The sequence below is a fragment of the Carassius carassius genome, chromosome 18 (assembly GCF_963082965.1).
Source record: "Carassius carassius chromosome 18, fCarCar2.1, whole genome shotgun sequence".
NCBI lineage: Eukaryota > Metazoa > Chordata > Actinopteri > Cypriniformes > Cyprinidae > Carassius > Carassius carassius.
The window spans coordinates 12,197,602-12,219,082 of NC_081772.1; the positions used below are offsets into that span (position 1 = coordinate 12,197,602).

The 21,481-nt window shown below is 38.3% G+C and overlaps 1 protein-coding gene across 1 annotated transcript in view; it reads left to right on the plus strand.

The window, feature by feature from the left end:
- LOC132092399 (ryanodine receptor 3-like) overlaps window positions 1-21,481 on the plus strand; it is a 94,058-nt gene that overhangs the window by 22,717 nt on the left and 49,860 nt on the right. Inside the window, exons 4-36 of the mRNA XM_059498619.1 lie at window positions 55-129; window positions 439-517; window positions 1,163-1,275; window positions 2,806-2,905; window positions 3,002-3,095; window positions 3,187-3,261; window positions 3,862-4,018; window positions 4,184-4,348; window positions 5,553-5,674; window positions 5,833-6,013; window positions 6,090-6,225; window positions 8,448-8,543; window positions 8,849-8,967; window positions 9,831-9,964; window positions 10,060-10,301; window positions 10,415-10,607; window positions 10,994-11,210; window positions 11,540-11,644; window positions 14,000-14,103; window positions 14,419-14,502; window positions 14,650-14,809; window positions 14,935-15,079; window positions 15,161-15,363; window positions 15,586-15,760; window positions 15,913-16,121; window positions 16,214-16,441; window positions 16,577-16,737; window positions 16,906-17,065; window positions 17,523-17,609; window positions 17,695-17,921; window positions 18,086-18,905; window positions 20,247-20,447; window positions 21,335-21,437. Coding sequence (XP_059354602.1) covers window positions 55-129; window positions 439-517; window positions 1,163-1,275; window positions 2,806-2,905; window positions 3,002-3,095; window positions 3,187-3,261; window positions 3,862-4,018; window positions 4,184-4,348; window positions 5,553-5,674; window positions 5,833-6,013; window positions 6,090-6,225; window positions 8,448-8,543; window positions 8,849-8,967; window positions 9,831-9,964; window positions 10,060-10,301; window positions 10,415-10,607; window positions 10,994-11,210; window positions 11,540-11,644; window positions 14,000-14,103; window positions 14,419-14,502; window positions 14,650-14,809; window positions 14,935-15,079; window positions 15,161-15,363; window positions 15,586-15,760; window positions 15,913-16,121; window positions 16,214-16,441; window positions 16,577-16,737; window positions 16,906-17,065; window positions 17,523-17,609; window positions 17,695-17,921; window positions 18,086-18,905; window positions 20,247-20,447; window positions 21,335-21,437 — 5,470 coding nt within the window. The remainder of the gene's footprint in view (window positions 1-54; window positions 130-438; window positions 518-1,162; window positions 1,276-2,805; window positions 2,906-3,001; window positions 3,096-3,186; window positions 3,262-3,861; window positions 4,019-4,183; window positions 4,349-5,552; window positions 5,675-5,832; window positions 6,014-6,089; window positions 6,226-8,447; window positions 8,544-8,848; window positions 8,968-9,830; window positions 9,965-10,059; window positions 10,302-10,414; window positions 10,608-10,993; window positions 11,211-11,539; window positions 11,645-13,999; window positions 14,104-14,418; window positions 14,503-14,649; window positions 14,810-14,934; window positions 15,080-15,160; window positions 15,364-15,585; window positions 15,761-15,912; window positions 16,122-16,213; window positions 16,442-16,576; window positions 16,738-16,905; window positions 17,066-17,522; window positions 17,610-17,694; window positions 17,922-18,085; window positions 18,906-20,246; window positions 20,448-21,334; window positions 21,438-21,481) is intronic.

Consider the following 21,481-nt stretch of genomic DNA (forward strand, 5'->3'; position numbering starts at 1 on the left):
GTCTCTGCAGCCTTGCCTTGTGTTCCTAACAGCATTTTACTGTCCCTTCTGTAGGCAGCACAGGGAGGTGGACATCGGACACTGCTCTATGGTCATGCCATCCTCCTTAGGCATTCCTTCAGTGGAATGGTGAGAATGCACCACACCAATTGAAGCAGTTGGGAGAAGGATTAGGCGACCTGTCACAGCTTACGGCTCACACACGATCAATGACTCCCCACAGTATATTAGGGGTAGATGGGGAGTAGTGAAAATGCTTTAACATCACCAATGACAGGACGGCTTATGTTTTAATTATCTGTTTATATTATAGATAAACTATAGAGCTTGAAGCTTACTGAACTTGGCTTTCTGGGGGTCTTTACCCATGATGCAGTGCTGCATTATTTGTTATGATTTATTAGCAGAATTTACACTTGTTTCCTTGTCATCCCATAGTATCTGACATGCCTGAAGACTTCCAGGTCTCTGACAGACAAACTTTCTTTTGATGTTGGCCTTCAAGAGGAATCAACCGGTAACAACATCAGTGTTACTAGTATTAATTATATACTATTTTAGTATATAAATAAAATAGCTTTTATTTTTGTATTTTTATATTTTGAATTCTCATTTGAATTTTAATTAATTTTAATAATTCTATTAGCTTTTAATTTTATTTAGGTTTTAGTCATTTTATTACTTAGTACTAATTTAATTCTATTTAGTTTCCAAGGCCCATTTATGACAGGTAGTTTTTATTTTATTTTAAATAAAAAAACATAACATATGCAGTGCTCTGTATAGGTGGCTTCATGGGACTACATCAATAAAAAATGGACAGTCTTAATTTTTTAATGAATGCTCAGGCTTCAGGCTCTTTCCGGCTGCGATTGACATTTGAACCGTAGGTAACAGATGCAGTGCTAGGACTAATTCCCAAGCTTCCAAAATTAAACACAGATATCTTGCTATTTTTGTGTATTGTGTCACCCAGAATAGAGGAACATGAATATCAGTATCAACATCTAAGTTTGTAAACACCCGAAAGGTCTTACAGGGGATCTCAGTTTATCAATGTCAAAGGTTGATTCAATCATTGACAGCTGTAGGACATTGATAGTCTGTCTCTTTATTTACATCTAATCAGTTTCTTCTAACTGATGATATGTACTTTCAAAAGGGGAAGCTTGTTGGTGGACAATTCACCCAGCATCCAAGCAGAGGTCAGAAGGTGAGAAGGTGCGCATTGGAGATGACCTCATCTTGGTCAGCGTATCCTCTGAGAGGTACCTGGTGAGTACCTGGTGTGTTTGAGGTTAAAAGAGCAAGACAGCAATTTCCATGCTGCATTTTCATACAACATCAAGTCATAGTGAGCACGTCTTTAAAGTTTCACTAAAACACTAAAATAGTCCATCTGACTCATGCACTTCTTCACATATTCTAAATGCAAACAATAGTAAGTAACAGATAGATTTTTTTTTCTCATCCAGAATTAAAAAAATGGTGTGTTAGTTTTTAATGGTGTTTTTTGTTTAATGGGTTTTTTGTAGCATTAAAGGCATGGTCCTTACAAACTACCGCTTTATGGAAAACTTTGGGTGATCTACTCCTTTTAATGGACTTAGACCCCCACATTCAGTGCTTAAAAATTTCCCAGATAATCTTTTAACATCAAGCAATGCAAATATATAGTACATAGGCTGATAGTTTCTAGAAAAAGAAAAGAACAATTTCTTCCATAATTTCTCATTATAATTTCATTTGTGTCTGGCAAGATGGCTTCACCAGATGTGCTGACAGTTAATATACCTCTTTCATACAGAGGGAGACCATCAGGTTTAATCAAGTTAGTTGTCATGGTGACGTGCTCAGCCTTCCAACAGAGCACTCTTGATGTACATGAGAAAAATAGATGCACTGAGAAACAAAAAAAGGTTTTACCCCATACTTTAAGCTCAAATTTCAGGAGTATAGGATTATATTTGACTGACAGGGTGCTAATTATGGGTAATTTGGAGGGTGGGGTGGGGGGGGGGTCTAAAACCCTGAATAAAGGTTTTAACCCCTAACAAAATTTGGTGGTCTTATGAAATACAATAATGTAAAACTATTTTAAATTGCTCTTTTCTATTTTAATACATCACATGATCCTTCAGAAATCATTCTCATATTCTGATTTGCTGCTCAAGGAACATTTCCTTTTATTTTCAATTTTAAAAACAGTTGTGCTGCTGGATTTTGGATACCTTGATAAATTTTTTTTGGAGTCGCTTATGAATAAAAAGTTCAGAAGAACAGTTTATTTGAAATAGAAATACTGATAATATTGTAACTGTCTCTTCTGTTCAATTAAATACATCCCTGCTGAATAAAAGTATTAATTTCTTTAAAAAAAATTTTTTTACTGAACATTTTAGCAAATATAATTTGACACATTACATAAGTCTTTCAGAATTCCTCAGAAATTCCTCAGAAGTTCATACCCCTGAAAGTCAGTGTATAATTCACATACTGCCAACATATTCCCATTTTGTTTAGGTCAGTTGCATTGTTTTTGTTCAAGCTATGAATTTCCTGAAGTCTCTTGAAAGGGGTTGCAGAATTTTTAGTCCTGGGAAAGACAGTCGCTGTTTGTGTTTCTGGACAGTAATCTTTTGAACACAGATTTGTAACTCAGCTGCTGACAACACAGACAGGCTGGCAGAATCAAGGCCACATGTCAGCATCTCTTTTCCTGTCCTCTTCTACAAACTTATTCAAGCAAAAAAATGCATGCATAGTTAGTTTAGTAAAACACTTGTGTCTTTCCCTCTTTTGTAGCACCTCTCCATGTCCAATGGAAGCATACAAGTGGATGCCTCATTCATGCAAACACTGTGGAACGTTCAGCCGACCTGCTCCAGAAGCAATTTGGAAGTGGGTGAGTTAAAAAAATCTGTGACTTTTGTCTTGCTGTACTACTTTTAAAAGCACAGTTGTTATTAGGAATTGTCTCACTGTTCCCTTGTCTCTGTAGGATTTCTTTTGGGTGGGAATGTGTTACGCTTGTTCCGTGGCCACGACGAGAGTCTCACCATACCAGGATCTGAGCAAAGCCAAGAGCAACAGAGGTGAATCTATCTATCCATCTATTCATCTTTCCATCTACAGTATCCATCCATCCATCCATCCATTGTTCTGATAGAACATTATTTTCTATAGAGTGGTGAACTATGAGACCGGCAAAGGAGGGTCCAAGGCAAGGTCTTTATGGAGACTGGAGCCTCTTCGGATAAGGTGAAATCAAACATAAACGTACCTTCTTGAGTGCACACACACACGTTTGTTTTTGTGAAAAGTGGGGACATCCCATAGGTGTAATGGTTTTTATACTGTACAAACTGTATATTCTATGGCCCTACACCTAACCTTAACCCTCACAGGAAACTGTGCATTTTTACTTTCTCAAAAAAACTCATTCTGTATGGTTTATAAGCGTTTTAAAAAATGGGGACATGGGTTATGTCCTCATAAGTCACCCTCTCCTTATAATACCTGTGTCATGCCCATGTCATTATACAAAGTTGTGTCCTGATATGTCACAAAACAAGAGCACACACACAGGCACACACTCCCTTTGGGTTGCAGTAAACTGCAGTCAATTTTTGATGACCCAGACTTGCTGTACCTCCTATGTCTTTTCCAATTATGTCCAAAAGGGTAGTTCAAAGTCAGGTCAGTGAGCAGTGCATCTAATCCATGACTATTAGAAAGTCTATCTAATCTTCTGTGAAGGCATATAGATTGATTAAGCTTTAAAAACTCATATTTAATAAGGTGTGTGGAAAATGAAAAAGATGCATACTCACAGGGGAGTCTTTTTTTCCTGAATTGTAGCTGGAGCGGGAGTCACATCAGATGGGGTCAGCCCTTCCGCCTCCGCCATCTCTCCACCGGCTACTATTTGGGCCAGATAGAGGACCAGGGCCTGATACTGCTGGACAGAGAGAGGTCTGACACCACTGCAACAGCCTTCTGTTTCCGGTCAAGCAAGGTTTGATCCATTTATTTTAAAGTTGTCCATACATTAAAGGAATATAATTTATAAAGGAATAATAATAGGCTCACTAAATTATTGACTTTGAATGTCCAAACCGAACAGATAACAATAGTTGGCACAGAAATGGCAGGACTCATGTAATTTGACTACCCTTCGCAGGAAAAGATTGAGTCCGGCCCAAAGCGTGATATTGATGGTATGGGGGTCGCAGAGATCAAATACGGCGATTCGGTCTGCTTCATCATGCATGTGTCCACGGGCCTGTGGTTGTCCTACCTGGCGCCTGATGCCAAAACATCTCGCCTGGGACCCCCAAAGAGAAGGGTAAGAGTTAGAGGCTGAATCTATCAATGAACTCCCTCTCCAGGTCACAATTACATGATAACAACAACTTTCAATGGCACATACATCTTTAATGACATCATGTGTTTTAATTTATGATCCTGTTAAAGATTATGGGGCTCACAGGATAGTCTAATGTTGGCTCAAGCTTAACCGCAGTGGCTTCTGTGTAGAGTGTAGGACATACGAGTCCATGGTTTAAATGTGATAATGAGGTAGACATGGTGACAGTGTGTTTTTGGGGAGTGGTCAGGATTACATGTTCACATGGACTGCACATCTTTCCAGCACTGTGGTATGCAGCTTAGCTCTGGGCTGAAGGCCAGAAAAAGCATGCCACCTTTACGCACAGCCCAGTCAGCCAAAGTCGTAACTTTGGTGACACTCGGTTCGATTTTCACTTTGAAAATATTGAACCACTCATTTATTTTTTTGTAGCTTATGAAGTCTGCTGGACAGACTCTGCCTTTCCTGTGAGGAGGAATTGCCAAGTTGAAGATAAAACCCAAAGGCAATCTTTAAAATTTCATTAGAAAAGAACTGATGAATGCAATATAACAACCAGTATTGACTAGTACACTATGTAGTCAATGTGCAGTAATCACAAAACATTAAGCAATATTTTCAACATTTTTAATTATAAGAAATAGTTCTTGAGCATTAAATCAGCATATGAGAATGGATTCTGAAGGATTCTGTGACACTGAATACTGTAATAAAGGCTTCTGAAAATTTACCTTTGAGTGAAGTGCATTTTAAAGTATATTAAAATATAAAATAGTTATTTTAATTTGTGATCAAATTTCATAATATTACTATTTGGACAAACTAAGATAAGAGACTTCTTTAAAAACTTTGTAAAAATCTTATCGACCCCAAACTTTGAACAGTAGTGAATTAAATGCAAAGATGATTATGTTTGTCCTCTGTCAATGTACCGTTACATTATAGCAACACTGGTGATAGATCGATATAGGGGTTAAAATGGCCAGTGCTGATACAGATACAGTATCTACCGAGCAGAATGTCCGACATAATCTGATACTGCGGTGTACAAAACTCTGAGACCAAATTTTAAATCTGGGGTGCAAAATTCAATTAAAAAATGTGTAAAACATTATAAGGTAAAAAAAAAAAAATTCAGATTGGTTCAAGGTAGATTCCAAGTCATTTACGATGTGTGCAGGCTGTCCTGTCTCCTGAGGGCCATATGGATGATGGGCTGACTCTGCAGCTTTGCCAGCACGAGGAGTCCCGGGCGGCTCGCATCATTCGTAATACCACCCGCCTCTTCACTCAGTTCATCAGGTACAACAGAACCAAACTCACTGCTCAAATGCAAACATTTGTCCCATCGTAAATGAGAGCCATTTGAAACAAGAATACCACACGACAGCATTATTAAATTCCTAATGTTTAATATAATGTTTAATATGATCATTTTAATATTATTATCCTTTTCTCAGAGGTCTAGATGGTTTGAATGGGGAGAAAACAACAGAGGTGACACTGCCTGTGTGTGAAGTGCTGCAGACACTCGATGACCTCATCGTGTACTTCCAGCAGCCTGACTCTGAACTCGAACATGAGGAGAAACAGAGGCAGCTCCGATCTCTCATCAAGCGCCAAGATCTCTTCAAAGAAGAGGTGAAATACAACTCAAATGTGTCTTATTAGACTTAGATACAAATGAACAGGCTGACACTAATTATGATCTTTTTAGGGAATGCTGACCCTGGTCTCACACTGCATCGATCGCCTAAATGTGTACAACAGTGCCGCTGAGTTTGAGGAGTTAGCAGGCGAAGAGGCCGGAGAGGCGTGGAAGGACATTCTCAACCTCCTCTATGAACTTCTGGGTAAGAATTCAATCCCATGTCCACAGCCTTCAGCTGTTCCCAGAGGGTGATGATGGAGAGACATGACTGTTATTAGAGGCAGTTAAATAGCAATTCTGTTCTCTTTTATCACCTTATTGTTGACTCTCAGCCTGATTTATGGAGGGCAGGCATACAGTTAGAAAAAGAGGACCTTGTTCAAGAAAGAGATGGACACTCGAGTTAGACCTGAAATGGCTTTAGACTTGACTGAACTTGACAAGAATATTTTAAACAAAATTAGAGTCTTTTATCCTTAAAGGGTTAGTTCACCCAAAAATGAAAATTAGCCTGTTTTACTCACCCTCAAAACATCCTATGTGTGTGACGTTCTTCTTTCAGATGAATCCAATCAGAGTTATGTTAAAAATTGTCCTAGCCCCTCCAAGCCTTTCAGTGGGGCTAAGTGGGTGTTGGTTGTTCAGAACAGTTCAGAAGACGTGAAATAAAGTGTGCGCATCCTTAATAATATACCTTTTAATATAACTCTGATTGGATTCTTCTGAAAGAAGAAAGACACATACACCTAGGATGCTTTGAGGGTGAGTAAAACGTGGGCTAATTTTCATTTTTAAGTTAACTGACCCTTTAACTACTGATATCATAAAGAAAGAACTTGAAAGACGTATGTGTGTGTGTTCAGGTTTGAGTAATCATAATGCAAAATCTGAAGCTTCAAATAAACATTTTAATAATCTCTAAACATTTATTCAGATGCAACACCTAATAAAAGTAATTATTTCTACTTACTATCTATTATCTACATTATTGCAAATATTGATTTTATGCAATAGTTCAGTAAACAATAAGTTAATATCATGTGAAATTTGGGGGGCTATATTCTCAGCAAAATTGATGTGTGATTAAATTGTGATTAATTAGATCTAGTATTAGATTAATTAGCATTTAGTAAATTTATTTTACATGTATTTATGTATTTTTGTATCTTGGATTGACTCTATTTACAGTAAACAGATAGAAGAAGACAAGTTGAGCTAGAATCCTGGTAGTATCCTTGGAACATATTTGTCTTTAAAACAACAGTTTGTACATTTGTAAATGGTAAGTCGGATTTATAAGGATGGAATTTATTTGCAACAATTAAAGGAATGACTCTAGACTGTTGGACTCATGATAAAAGACTCCAGACTTGACTCTTGCTCCAGCTTAAAGACTTAAGATTTGACTCTTCAGATGAAAGACTTGTCTGAGATTGTCTGAAAATTGTTTATTTTCAAAAAGGGTTTATATTTCTTACACATTTTAGTCATCAAAATAATCTTCACAAATGAACACTTGAACTTCAAAGCCTAAATACATAATTTAATTTCACCACAAAAATTTAGAAGCTGGAATTTTTTTTATTATAAATTATTATGAACACAACGAGGCTGTAAAAGTGTAGATGAATTTTCCTGTTTGACGTAATAATGTTTAATGTTCCTCTGTAGTCCCATTTAGCCAGTTAGAAGCAATTGCTTTTTTCAAGAGATTATCTAAAAAAATCATGATTGGGGTATTTCTAATTTATTTTATGTTGTAGAATAAAATATGAAAATATTTTGAGCTTGTGTTAGCCACAGATCCATTAAAAAAACATTGGCTTTGGGGTGATGGAAAGTCTTTGGACTCTACAGAACACTATCTATTTAGCGATTGAATATTGCATGGAATTGTAACATCACATAAGGATCCAGTGAGTGTGAATGCTCTTCTCGGTTCACCTTGACTGGCTCGGCATTTATCAGAGCCCCCATTGAGGCTCGTTCGGAATTTTGCTCGTTCAGAATCATTGAGGTCACCCTCGAGAGGTGCCGTGCTGAGTCTGTCTGGCAACAGTAGCATGATACATTATGCTGGCGACAACAGCCAGTTTTTAACATCTCCGTACGGATGCATTTGCTGCCTCAGGAAACAGCTCTTTTCGTTTGGGCTTCAAAACTGCCTAGACAATCTCTCCACAAAGTGCCTTTAGCTCTGGGCTTGAGTTTGATTGATTGCTCTCTGGGAAATATAGTCTAGTTTAAGATTACTCCCATCTAGTATTTTACTCATACCAGAGGTGCATTAATTTCAGAATATCACCACTTAGGAGGGAACCCTTGTGTGAAGGATAGCGAAAGGGATTTGCAGGTGTTAGAGTGAGGTATGTTAGAATAATGGTGTAACATTGAGCTTATTGCCATTTGAATTTTGTCCATTAGCCGCTCTGATTCGAGGCAACAGGACCAACTGCACACAGTTCTCTCGCAAGTTGGATTGGCTAGTCAGCAAGCTAGAGCGACTGGAGTCCTCATCAGGTAAATACCACTATACGTCAAATCGGACACATACATTAACACTGATTATAGAGGTGTTACATTAACCAGTCTGTCTTATGTGGACACAAACTTAGCGATCAACCATCATCATCTGCACAGATCAGTGATTTTAGCTCAAACTCTGAGTCACAGCAGTATTACAGATTCATAGCAGCATCTAGACAATTTTCATAAAAAAATCTATAGTAATTTGTTTAAACAACTCTATGCTATCAGATTATATAATGCTTGTATCATCCCTTGTGTTTACTGCAATGCAATATTAATAAAGCAATTCTATACAGGCATTTTAGAGGTGCTTCACTGTATCCTAATCGAGAGTCCAGAATCTCTGAACATCATCCAGAAGGCCCACATCAAATCCATTATTTCTCTGCTGTACAAGCATGGACGCAACCACAAGGTCAGCATTTGCCTTTTCTGCAACACACACACAAACACACAGATGAGTGTGGAATATAAAGGATGTTGCTGACCATCCAAAGCCTTAAGATGGAAACTTATACCTGTTGCAATGAATACTATAAATATAATATGAAGAGCTGAAAATGCAGTTTTTACAAGTTCCATGTATAAACCCTCATGTCTACCTTGCATTTAGTGTATATTTTTCTATTATTGGGAAATAAAGGCTACCATTCAAAACACAATGGTTGGTAAGATTTTTAATGTTTTTGAAAAGGTATCTTATGTTCACAAGTCTGCATTTATTTTATAACAAAAATAGAGTAAACTGTTTTCTATTTTAATATATCTCCATTGTCACAAGGCCCTTCAGATATCATTAGAAACAGAGTTTTTAAAACATTTTCAATTAAATTTTCCTGACCTCAAACATTTGAAAGGTAGTTTAATTCATATGATCAAAAAATTCGCTCGAAGGGTTTTAAGGAGGGTGACCATTCATCCTCTTTTTCCTGGACATTTTAGGAAATTTTGAAATCCCGGCCAGGACAAAAGAGGACATATGGTCAACAGTTTTAGTGGGGCAAACATGCAGAGATTTTAACAAGGGGCAGGTGTTTTCTGGTGTAGACGCCTGCTACTTGACTTGAGAATTCCTCTGTCTTATAAAATGTGGGTCATGTTAACTCGTAAATACATTCTAGGAGCTGCACTGCATGTTACGCTAGCAAATACTCTCAAGTATGCACTTGAGAATACGCAGTCGTAAGACTATAATTTGTGTGTAGGGAAAATGTGCAGTATAAAATGAGTTTAAAGCAATAACAACATTATTAAAATGTCTCCTGTAATCCTTTGCAGATTCTGAATGTTCTCTGTTCCCTGTGTGTCTGCAATGGTGTGGCTGTGAGAGCCAATCAGAATTTCATCTGTGACCACCTGCTTCCTAGGAGAGACCTTCTGCTCCAGACACGATTGATCAATGATGTCCAGAGGTATACAAACCAAAACAAACACTCAATTTTCTTATTCAGAATGTTTGTTTTTCACTAAAAATACACTCTAACTTGATCTCTGTGTTTGTTTACAGTATGAGACCCAACATCTTCCTGGGCATGAGTGAGGGCTCGGCACAGTATAAGAAATGGTACTTTGAGCTGATTATCGATCAAGTAGACCACTATGTGACCAATGAGCCCACCCACCTTCGTGTTGGCTGGGCCACCACCAAAGGCTACGCCCCCTATCCTGGGGGTGGAGAGGGCTGGGGAGGAAATGGTGTGGGTGACGATCTTTACTCCTACGGTTTTGATGGGCTTCATCTGTGGTCAGGTACATTTAAGACTGTTTTCCCATGTTCCTCACTGCCTGCTCTAATATGACATTATGAAAAATGCAAATATGAACATGATTTCATCTGAATGATTTCTCTCCCCATCTGATAGGGCGAATCCCACGGCCCGTGGCCTCTATTAACCAGCACTTGCTGAATTCAGATGATGTTGTGAGCTGTTGTCTTGATCTCGGAGCCCCTAGCATGTCTTTCCGAATTAACGGTCAGCCTGTTCAAGGCATGTTTGAAGACTTCAACATAGACGGCTTCTTCTTTCCCGTCATCAGTTTCTCTGCAGGGGTCAAGTGAGTTTCTCTAATGTAAAGTACCCTACACTGATTAAGAGTTTCACATTAATAACAAAAAGGAATATGGTTAAATTTTGAGTTTACGTTAATGAGGACAGAATCCTGTAGCAATCATTCAACATGTTATTCTACAATTTTTACTCTGAGTGTAGCACTTCTGGAATAATTCTACAGGAGTTGTGCTGTGTCAAATGAACCCTTTCTTCTTTTGCGCTGTATTTATCCGCCCTAAAGCACTTCACGTTCAATCAACAGAGACAGGCCATTACTCACTTGATTTCTCAACCAACTCCAAACTAATTTGGGACAACCCAGTGTTGCTATTAGGATTAATCAAGTAATTGATCATGATTTTAAATGCCTTTGTGTTTTTTCTCCTTAAGGGTCCGTTTCTTGTTGGGTGGTCGCCATGGAGACTTTAAGTTCCTGCCTCCAGCAGGCTATGCACCATGCTATGAAGCCCTGCTTCCCAAAGAAACGATGCGTGTGGAGCCTGTGAAGGATTATAAAAGAGACCTGGAGGGAGTTAGAGATCTGCTGGGTACCACAAAGTTCCTCTCCCAGGCTTCATTCATTCCTGTTCCTGTTGACACCAGCCAGGTGAGATATTATCAGTATCTGAGAAATTCACTATGTTTTTACACTCTTTTCTATCTGTACTCAAGTTCTACTACAATAATTATTATTATTTTATAGCGAAAAGTATTAATTCTTATGTTATTTTTTTATTTTTGTTATTTTTATTATTACTACTATTATTAAATACTTGTTTTTATTTTACAATGAAATATATACAAAATAATTGTTATATTGTTTACAATTTGTAATAATAATTTTACAGTTATTTGATTTATGTTGCTCAAATGTTTAGTGACATACTGTACGAGTCTTTGCATTTATTGTCCTTATCTTTTTGTCATGCGACTCAGCTTGTTCTGCCTCCGCATCTTGAAAATGTGCGGGACAAGTTAGCTGAGAACATCCATGAGCTCTGGGGCATGAACAAAATAGAGCTTGGCTGGATGTATGGCAAGGTAGGAAAACATTTAAGTGGACACTATAACAAACACTAAACAGCATTATCAGAATTTCTCAGCATATGTATTTCAAAATAATATGTATGACACAAGCACAGATATCAGGATCATTTCTGCTGTGTGACTTTAACTGCTGGAGGAAATCAGAGGAGGATCACTGAAACGTCATCCTGAATTGAGAGTCTTTGGCTGCAGTTTAAATGAATATTTAAGCATCCCATGTAGCAACACAGCAGATGGGGATGCAGATCCCATTTCCAGATAGTAAGGGCAAAAGGAAACTACTTTGATCCGGTTTATATCTTTCTCTGATCGCTGCAGGAGAGTAACTCCAGAAATTGCAGAGCACAATGAAAAAGCTCTCTGATGACAAAGCTTTGCAGTATCACAGTAGTTAAGACAATCTTAATGAGCAGCATGCTGTCCAAGAGCTTGCCAGAAAAATTAATTATGGTTGAGTGCTGCCGTTACTTATGAGGCTGGATCTTAGCATTTATTAGGAACAAATATTTCACAGACCCAGCTGGTCTCTGATTAATCAGATTTTAATAAAACTTAACTGGCTTGAGGTGGCATTGTTGTGAGCATGTGGGGTTACAGGACAAGAGCAGCTTGGCAAGATAAATGCCACTTTCATTTTGCCACCATTATTCAGTCCTAAATGCTTTAGTATTCTCTCTCACATCACAACAATCTAAAGAGCTTTAAAGATCATGAATTAAAGCGCAGTATTAGTGTTGGAGTTTCTCTTTCTGATTCATCCCTATCTCAGAATTGATAAATTATTTCACTTGTAAAAAACACTAGTTAGAAACACTAGTTAAATTTAAAATTACATTCGTATACATTCCTATTCTCATACAAAAGCATTCTTATATGCTGATTTGCTGCTCAAGAGACATCTCTTATTATAAATATTGAAAGCACATGTGCTGCTTAATTTTTTGATGAAACAAATACATTTTTTCATAATTTTTTGATGATTAGAATGTTCAAAAGAACAGCATTTATTTGAAATATAATTCTTTTAAAACATTATAAATGTATTTACTTCCACTTCTGATCAATTTAATTGCATCATTGCTGAATAAAAGTATTGATTAAAAAACATATACAGGTGCTGGTCATATAATTCCATTCAAAAAGTGAAACTTGTATATTATATTAATTCATTACACACAGACTGATGTACAAGTGTACAAGCAATAGGGATAACCGCACCCTGGAGAGGATTGTTAAACAAAACCCATTCAAAAATGTGTGGGGGAGATTCACAAAGAGTGGACTGCAACTGGAGTAAGTGCTTCAAGAACTACTACGCACAGACCACTCTTGAACAACAGTCTGCATCAGAAGCGTCTAAAGACAAAAAGGACTGGCCTGTTGCTGAGTGGTCCAAAGTTACGTTCTCTGATGAAAGTAAATTTTGCATTTCCTTAGGATATCAGGGTCCCAGAGTCTGGAGGAAGAGAGGAGAGGCACACAATCCACATTGCTTGAGGTCCAATGTAAAGTTTACACAGTCAGTGATGGTTTGGGGTGCCATGTCATCTACTGGTGTTGGTCCACTGGTTTCTGAGGTCCAAGGTCAACACAGCCATATACCAGGAAGTTTTAGAGCACTTCATGCTTCCTGCTGCTGACCAACTTTATGGAGATGCAGATTTCATTTTCCAACAGCACTTGGCACCTGCACACAATGCCAAAGCTACCAGTACCTGGTTTAAGGACCACGTATCCCTGTTCTCAATTGGCCAGCAAACTCACCTGACCTTATCCCCATAGAAAATCTATGGGGTATTGTTAAGAGGCCAGACCCAACAATGCAGAAGAGCTGAAGGCCACTATCAGAGCAACCTGGGCTCTCATAACACCTGAGCAGTGCCACAGACTGATTGACTCCATGCCACACTGCATTGCTGCAGTAATTCAGGCAAAAGGAGCCCCAACTAAGAATTGAGTGCTGTACATGCTCATACTTTTCATGTTCATACTTTTCAGTTGGCCAAGATTTCTAAAAATCCTTTCTTTGTATTGGTCTTAAGTAATATTCTAATTTTCTGAGATACTGTATTTGGGATTTTCCTTAGTTGTCAGTTATAATCATCAAAATGAAAAGTAATAAACATTTGAAATACATCAGTCTGTGTGTAATGAATGAATATAATATACAAGTTTCACTTTTTGAATGGAATAAGTGAAATAAATCAACTTTTTGATGATATTCTAATTATATGACCAGCACCTGTTTATTGCTGTCTTCAAACTTTTGAACGGTAGTGTATATTAAACATCAGCTAGTTTAAAAAGTTGAAATCACAGGTAATTTTAACATATTTGCTCTTTTTCAAGGTCCGAGATGACAACAAGAGACAGCACCCTTGTCTTGTGGACTTCTCTAAACTGCCAGAAACAGAAAAGAATTATAACCTGCAAATGTCAACTGAAACTTTGAAGTGAGTATTACCGCAATGACTTGCAAATAAAAGTATGTAGATAAGGCCATTATTATTAAAATGCTTATGGTAATGTCAGTAAATACTGATAAGCTGTGGCCGCGGAATTCATTTCATTCCAATAGACTCTCTAGACTCAGCAGTATTTCGATCAAAATGCAATAACCAGCTCAATGATGTGTTGAACAGATTCATTTATTTTGATAAATATTGCAGTGCATTACTTGACACTTCAATTCACTTCTTTCATAAAGTATAGCCCATGCTGTTTCGTTGATCATTTGCTCAGTTTTCTGAAAGTTATTCTCTTTTTAGGACCCTGCTTGCTTTGGGATGCCATGTTGCACAAGTCAATATGAATGCTGAAGATGACCTGAAAAAAATTAAACTCCCCAAGAAGTAAAACCAGCACATATTGAACATCGAAAACAAAATATTGATATTTGAACTATCTGCCCAAATGAAGTTTGATTGACAAGTTTTAATACCGTGAAATGTTTGGCCTTTTCTGTCTTAATTCTTTTCTCATTTATATCCTCTTTCAAGCTACATGATGGCAAATGGTTATAAACCTACACCACTGGACCTCTCTGATGTGAAACTGACACCTGGTCAAGAGGTTCTAGTTGATAAACTGGCTGAAAATGCTCATAATGTTTGGGCTAAAGATCGCATAAAACAAGGATGGACCTATGGTATTCAGCAGGTAACAATGTCCTGTTTATTATTCATTAGAGATGACATTAGATTTGTCTGTTTTCCCTGAAGCGCATTGACAAATGTGTAAAATGAACGTCCTTATTTATCATCTCTTCTGCATTTTATTTGAAGGATTTGAAAAACCATCGTAATCCTCGTCTGGTGCCATATGCTTTATTAGATGAACGCACTAAGAAGTCAAACAGAGACAGTCTTCGAGAGGCCATCCGTACTCTGGTTGGATATGGATTTTTCATAGACCCACCTGATCAGGAGAGTGAGTTTAAATGTTTATATATATATATAGTGTTCATAATTTTCCCTTTCCTAAAATTTCACCCATTTTCCCATTCTGTAGCTGCTCACACAGAGAAGGAAGACATTGAATCCTTCCGTCTCTTCCGTGTGGAGAAGACCTTCGCTGTGAAGACAGGGAAGTGGTATTTTGAGTTTGAGGCGCTCACCGGAGGTGACATGCGGGTGGGGTGGGCACGGCCCGGATGCAGACCTGATAAAGAACTAGGACTAGATGACCAGTCCTTCGTCTTTGATGGCTACAGGGTGATTATCTGATACTGTCACGTTGGTCTATTTTGTTTTATACTGGTACAAGTTACAAACAGAGGAGTTAAAAAAATTCAGTCTGGACTCAAACACTTGTATAGAACATAATAGAAGTAAATAGAATAGAACATAATAGAAGTATATTCTGTTTAATCTAAAGAATAATGTTTTCTAATATTGTTTTAGTCAATGATACATGATTTAAAAAATTGCTTCCAGGGCCGCCGGGTTCATATGGGCAGTCATTTCTTTGGGAGGAATTGGAATAAAGGAGATGTGGTGGGCTGCATGATCAACATGGAGGATAAATCCATGATATTCACCCTGAATGGAGAGATCTTAATCACCAACAAGGGCTCCGAGCTCTGCTTTGCCGACTTTGAAACTGAAGATGGTAAACAGACAGGTTTCATCATAAACACAAAGCATCTGTAAAATATTATATATATAGATAGGAAAATCACTTATTATCAAAATGAAAGTAAAGGAACAAGACATATTTTTTTATTGATACAAATTGATGCACACTGACCTTTGTCACCATAGGATTCATCCCAGTGTGCAGCCTGGGTCTTTCCCAAATTGGCCGCATGAATTTAGGAAAAGACGCTAGTACTTTTAAGTACTACACTATGTGTGGCCTCCAGGAAGGCTTTGAACCCTTTGCTGTCAACATGAATCGAGAGGTCACCATGTGGTTCAGCAAACGCCTGCCTACATTTTTTAATGTACCAGAGGACCATCCCCATATTGAGGTACATATAGAGGTTGTGAATTACTGTATCTCTTTTTACTTTCTTGAAAAATACTAGGATGGATTCTGTAAACTGCATATTTTTTTCTTTAGGTTACTAGAATAGATGGGACTGTGGACACACCTCCATGTCTAAAAGTAACACACAAGACATATGGGACCCAGACCAGCAATGATGACATGGTCTGTTGTCGTCTAAGCATGCCTGTTGAGTTCCACTCTGGCCTTCGGAAGACAACTGATATCAATGAGGTGATCGCTGAGGACCAAAGAGCCAAGAAGGATGATGGAGGCCAGATTGATTATGACAGCATTACAAAGGTAAAAAAAAAGATTTAAAAAAGAAGAAAAAAAACACATTCTTAACACTCCTCACTTTGTAAATGCTAACATTTGAGAACAATACAAGAACCTTAATATTGTACTCATTTGACTTTTGATGTACTTGTGCTTAAGCACTTTTATTCTGTGAGAGTGTTTGCTGGACAAGATCCATCATCCGTTTGGGTGGGCTGGGTGACACCAGACTACCACTTCTACAGCAAGTACTTCAGCCTCAGCACAGTTCGCACCGTCACTGTCACACTGGGAGATGAGCGGGGACGTGTTCACGAGAGGTCAGTTCAAAACACTGGTTCACACTTCCAAAAGAAACCCCAATATTTGAGACTACTGTTGTTTTCACGCAGCTATTTTACCCGTACTCCAACATAGATCCCAGACATATTGGAAATTTCTTCTGATTGAATCTGTCTGTTGTCTTTTTGTCTTATCTTTTAATTCAGTGTGAGGAGGAGTAATTGTTACATGGTCTGTGCTGGTGATGTTGTCAGCGGCTCCACAGGCCGTAGTAACACTGATCTGGAGATTGGCTGCTGCATAGACCTGGCCTCAGGCCTGGTGTCATTCACTGCCAATGGGAGAGATCTGCCTACTGTATACCAGGTAATTTCAACTCCTAACCTTAATACATACATACTACTCTTTTCACAATGTATGCATATAGATGCTTGCATATTCAGATGATTATTTGTTGTGTTTTTAGTTAATTCCAATCTAATTTTCTTTTTAAAATTTGGGCAAATTAATTTTATTTTGAATGAAAAGTAAAGCATGTTGAAAGTAATTCCCAAGTTTGGGTGGACAGTGAGACTTTCTACAGAGGCGATAATGGCTAGCGCAATGTAGCTTTAATTAAGCTCTATGCTTTTCTATTCTTAGTTTGCCTAAGGCTCTAATTTTGAATCAGACTCATAATAGCAAATATTTAAAAGGCTGTATCATGTCTGAGCAGTCTGGATTTAAATTGATCCAAAGTAGAGTGCAACACTTGCTTGTCCAAGTAGAGCAAAAGTAAACCTATCAGAATTGACTTCATATGCCTTCCTTTGCGTTATCTTAGGTTGAGCCTAACACAAAGCTCTTCCCTGCTGTGTTTGTTCAACCTACGAGTCCCAACCTCTTCCAGTTTGAGTTTCCAAAAATCCCAGTAAGTCTATACAATTAATGTTTTAAAGTTCCTCCATTTCACACATTATAATTCACTGACATTATCTGCATCCATCCTCACATAGGATGCAATGCCCCTGTCTTCGGCCATCTTTAAGAGTTTACAAAGAAACCCAGAGCCCCAGTGTCCTCCTCGGCTGGATGTGCAGACACTTGTGTCTGTGCTGTGGAGCAGAATGCCCAACACCTTCCTGACGGTGGAGGTGGCCCGTGTGAGTGAGAGGCATGGCTGGGTGGTGCAGTGTCTAGAGCCCTTGCAGATGATGGCTGTTCATATACCAGAGGAGAACAGGTGATGCATTACTTAATCTGTTTTTCACATGCAATGACTGGCAACTTTGTGATCCTGGAAATGTGACATTACATTGAAATAAAACCCCTTAAGTGCTCTTTTGGCTCCAATGCCTGCAGGCTTGAATGAAGATCTTAACCTACTTTCTGTTTGCCACACCATAGGTGTATCGACATCATGGAACTATCAGAAAATGAAGATCTACGGCAGTTCCACTATCACACTTTAAAGCTCTTTTGTGCCCTATGCGCCCTGGGCAACACCCGCGTTGCTCATGCCCTCTGTAGCCATCTTGACCAATCGCAGCTCTTATACACCATTGATAACCAGTACCTGTCTGGTCAACTGCGTGAAGGCTTTTACGATGTCCTCATCAGCATCCACCTGGAAACGGCCAAAGAGGCCCATTTCATGATGAACAACGAGTTTATAATCCCAGTAACAGACGAGACGAGGAGCATCCGCCTCTTCCCTGACGACTCTAAGCGTCACTCTCTTCCTGGCGTAGGCTTGAGCACTTCACTTGCCCCTCATTTCAACTTCACCCCTCCGTGTTTCATTACCCCCAAGCGCGATCAGCCTCTCTTCAGCCCACAGATCCCCCTGGGTATCCTTAAGGAGAAAGCGATCAGCATGCTTACGGAAGCCGTGCAGGGTGGAGGCACCCACATTCGAGATCCTGTAGGTGGAAGCGTTGAGTATCAGTTTGTGCCAATTCTCAAGTTGATTGGAACCCTGCTGATAATGGGGGCGCTGACCAGTGAAGAGGTAAGGACCATCCTGCTTCTCATTGACCCCAGTGTGTTTGGGGACCTTAAGGAGGAGGAGGAACAGATAGCAGTGGCAGAACAGGGAGCCGAGAAAGAGGAGGCCACCAGTAATGAAGAGAAGGCTGTGGAGGCTGGGGAGGAAGAGAATAAAGAGGCCAAGCAGCCTCCGAAAGGTCTACTGGAGAAAAGCTTGCCTGAATCAGTCAAACGGCAGGTGAGTAACTTGTTATCTTATTGATTATGATCTGTCATTTGCATTCATATTATTTTGCAATTTATGTCCATATGTTGGTTAAGGCGATAATGTGAAAAATTACAAGTTTACAAGTCTTCTGTGATTAGAGTATGCTTGCTCTTGACTTGCTGATAACTTTAGACAGAAATGTAATGTATTTTATTTATTTTTTATTATATCATTAATAACTCAATAAAAACTCATAAAGTTTTTTTTTTTTTTTTTTAAGTAAGGAATAAAAAAATATAATGATGATGTCATAATTACCATAATTACTAGATGACCTGAATGTTCTGCAAGGAGCTGTTCACATCCTCAGTATTGGAATAATCCATTTCTATGCGCTTGTTGTTTGTCGTTTCTCCAATCAAAAATAAAGACATGGTTTTATGTTTACGTGGCGCAATGCAATGGGTATAAAGACAGTATAAGTCATTATAATCCCTAATTATGTCCCCACTGGATGCAACAAATTTCTCAGTTGTAATGGGTTTTCTTGTTTTTGTCTCGTCTCGCTGGTGTTCTGACCTAAACACGCATCACAGTAGGACAAGGGGCATAACATTTCCACACGCTTGAGGGATTAGACCAATCACAAAGCACTGGATAGCTGTATTTACAGTATTTGGAAAACAAATACTGTTGTTTTTTTAACCTTAAACCGCATAAACACATTTCATTACCCCAAATACACCAAATAATGTTCTTTTTAGCAACATCATATGATCCCTTTAAGAGTAGTCATTTATTGGACTTATTAAACATAAATAAAAGTAACATTTTACTGCAGAAACTGCTGCCATTTTGAGTTGTTGAGTTTCTGCATGATGACACAGCAGTCAGGTGGTACAGTACAAGTCAGAGTTTACAAGTCGTAATTATGAGTTCTACAAGTCAGAATCTTGATGTTACAGTAATTTCGTGATAATGGATACCTTATAATTTCGCCCAACTTTATTTGGACATGCACATTGTTTAAGTGCAGTGAATATCGTAAAACCCAAAGTATTGATTAATATGGCAGTGGTCTTATACAGATTTCTAGAAATCAAAATATTGGCTTTATTTGTATATTCCAATCAGTTAAGTGCATTTGCTTGAGATATTTACATGATTATTGTGCATTTAACCAAGGTGAGTGAGTATGAATGAGTATGTGAACTATAAAATCTTCCTGTGGAGGTTTATATTTCCAACAAATTTTTAGACCTTTAACCTCAACTGTACCTCTAAACAACATTACAGAGATAAGTGTGGTTTCTTTACTGAATATATGGGTTCTTACTAGTGATTTAGTGTAATTGTTTGTTTTTTGTGCAGATGTGTGAGCTGCTGCATTATTTCTGTGACTGTGAGCTGAAGCAGCGCATTGAGGCTATAGTGGCCTTCTCAGATGATTTTGTGTCCAAGCTGCAATACAATCAGAAGTTCCGCTACAACGAGTTGATGCAAGCCCTCAACATGTCAGCTGCTGTCACTGCCAAGAAGACAAGAGAGTTTCGCTCACCTCCCCAAGAGCAGGTAAGCCTTCTTCATAGACTCAAATAAAGCTTCATTCCTCATAGATCTCAGAATGTCCATAAAAGACCTTTAATGACACTTGAACACTTTAATGAAAGACGTCTCTATCTGTCTTGAGCACATGCAGCTCATAATGTGATTTGCTTAATTTTTTCTTTTGTATAATTCCAAATATATGTGGATTTATTACAAAAAATTCACACATTTTGCTGACAGAGTAATGTTTTTCCTGCTGTCGCTGTTACTACTACCGTAATTTATGAATGCATACTACATTCTTGTGAATGGAGGCGAGAAAACAAACACCTTGGCATCAGAACAGGTACTTGACTTTTATTTGAAAATGCACAACAGTACTACCAATAAACCTGTGCCAAGGTTTTGACTTGTTGTCTTTTGATTTGTGCTGAGCACAGCTTTAAGACTAAGTCAGAGTGGACCTTTCCCAGAATTATTAATGTTTACTTTTTTAGTTAAACTTCTGTTTCGGTAACTGAAAAGATGCATCTTTTGCACCCACTCCATTATTTTCCGGGCCAAAGAATAGGCCCGCTTGGCAGAACGGTACCCCCTGTTTTAAATGCACACCACATCTACTAACTGAGAAAACCCCTTGTAGTTTAGCTCATGTGGCCATCGCGAGCTCATGTCGGAAATAAACTGGTCTGTCTCTGTAACAAGGGCAACAGAAAGGTTTCTTACAGATACATCTGATTTCCATTAGAATGTTACATAACTTCTGTAAAAGGTTGGGGTTATGAAATCTATATTATATGTTCCATCATATATAAAAAAAAAAAAAGGATTTCAGATTATTTCTCAGTTTTGGTTTCCTCAAGCAGCATATATATATATATATATATTGTTTTTATTTATTATTATTGCAGATAAATATGTTGCTGAACTTCAGTGCTGGTGATGATTGCACCTGCCCTGAGGAGCTGCAAGAGGAGCTTCAAAGCTTTCATGATGACCTGCGACTCCACTGTGGTATATGTTTATCTATTCTTTCTATTGTTTACCTCCAGTCTCAC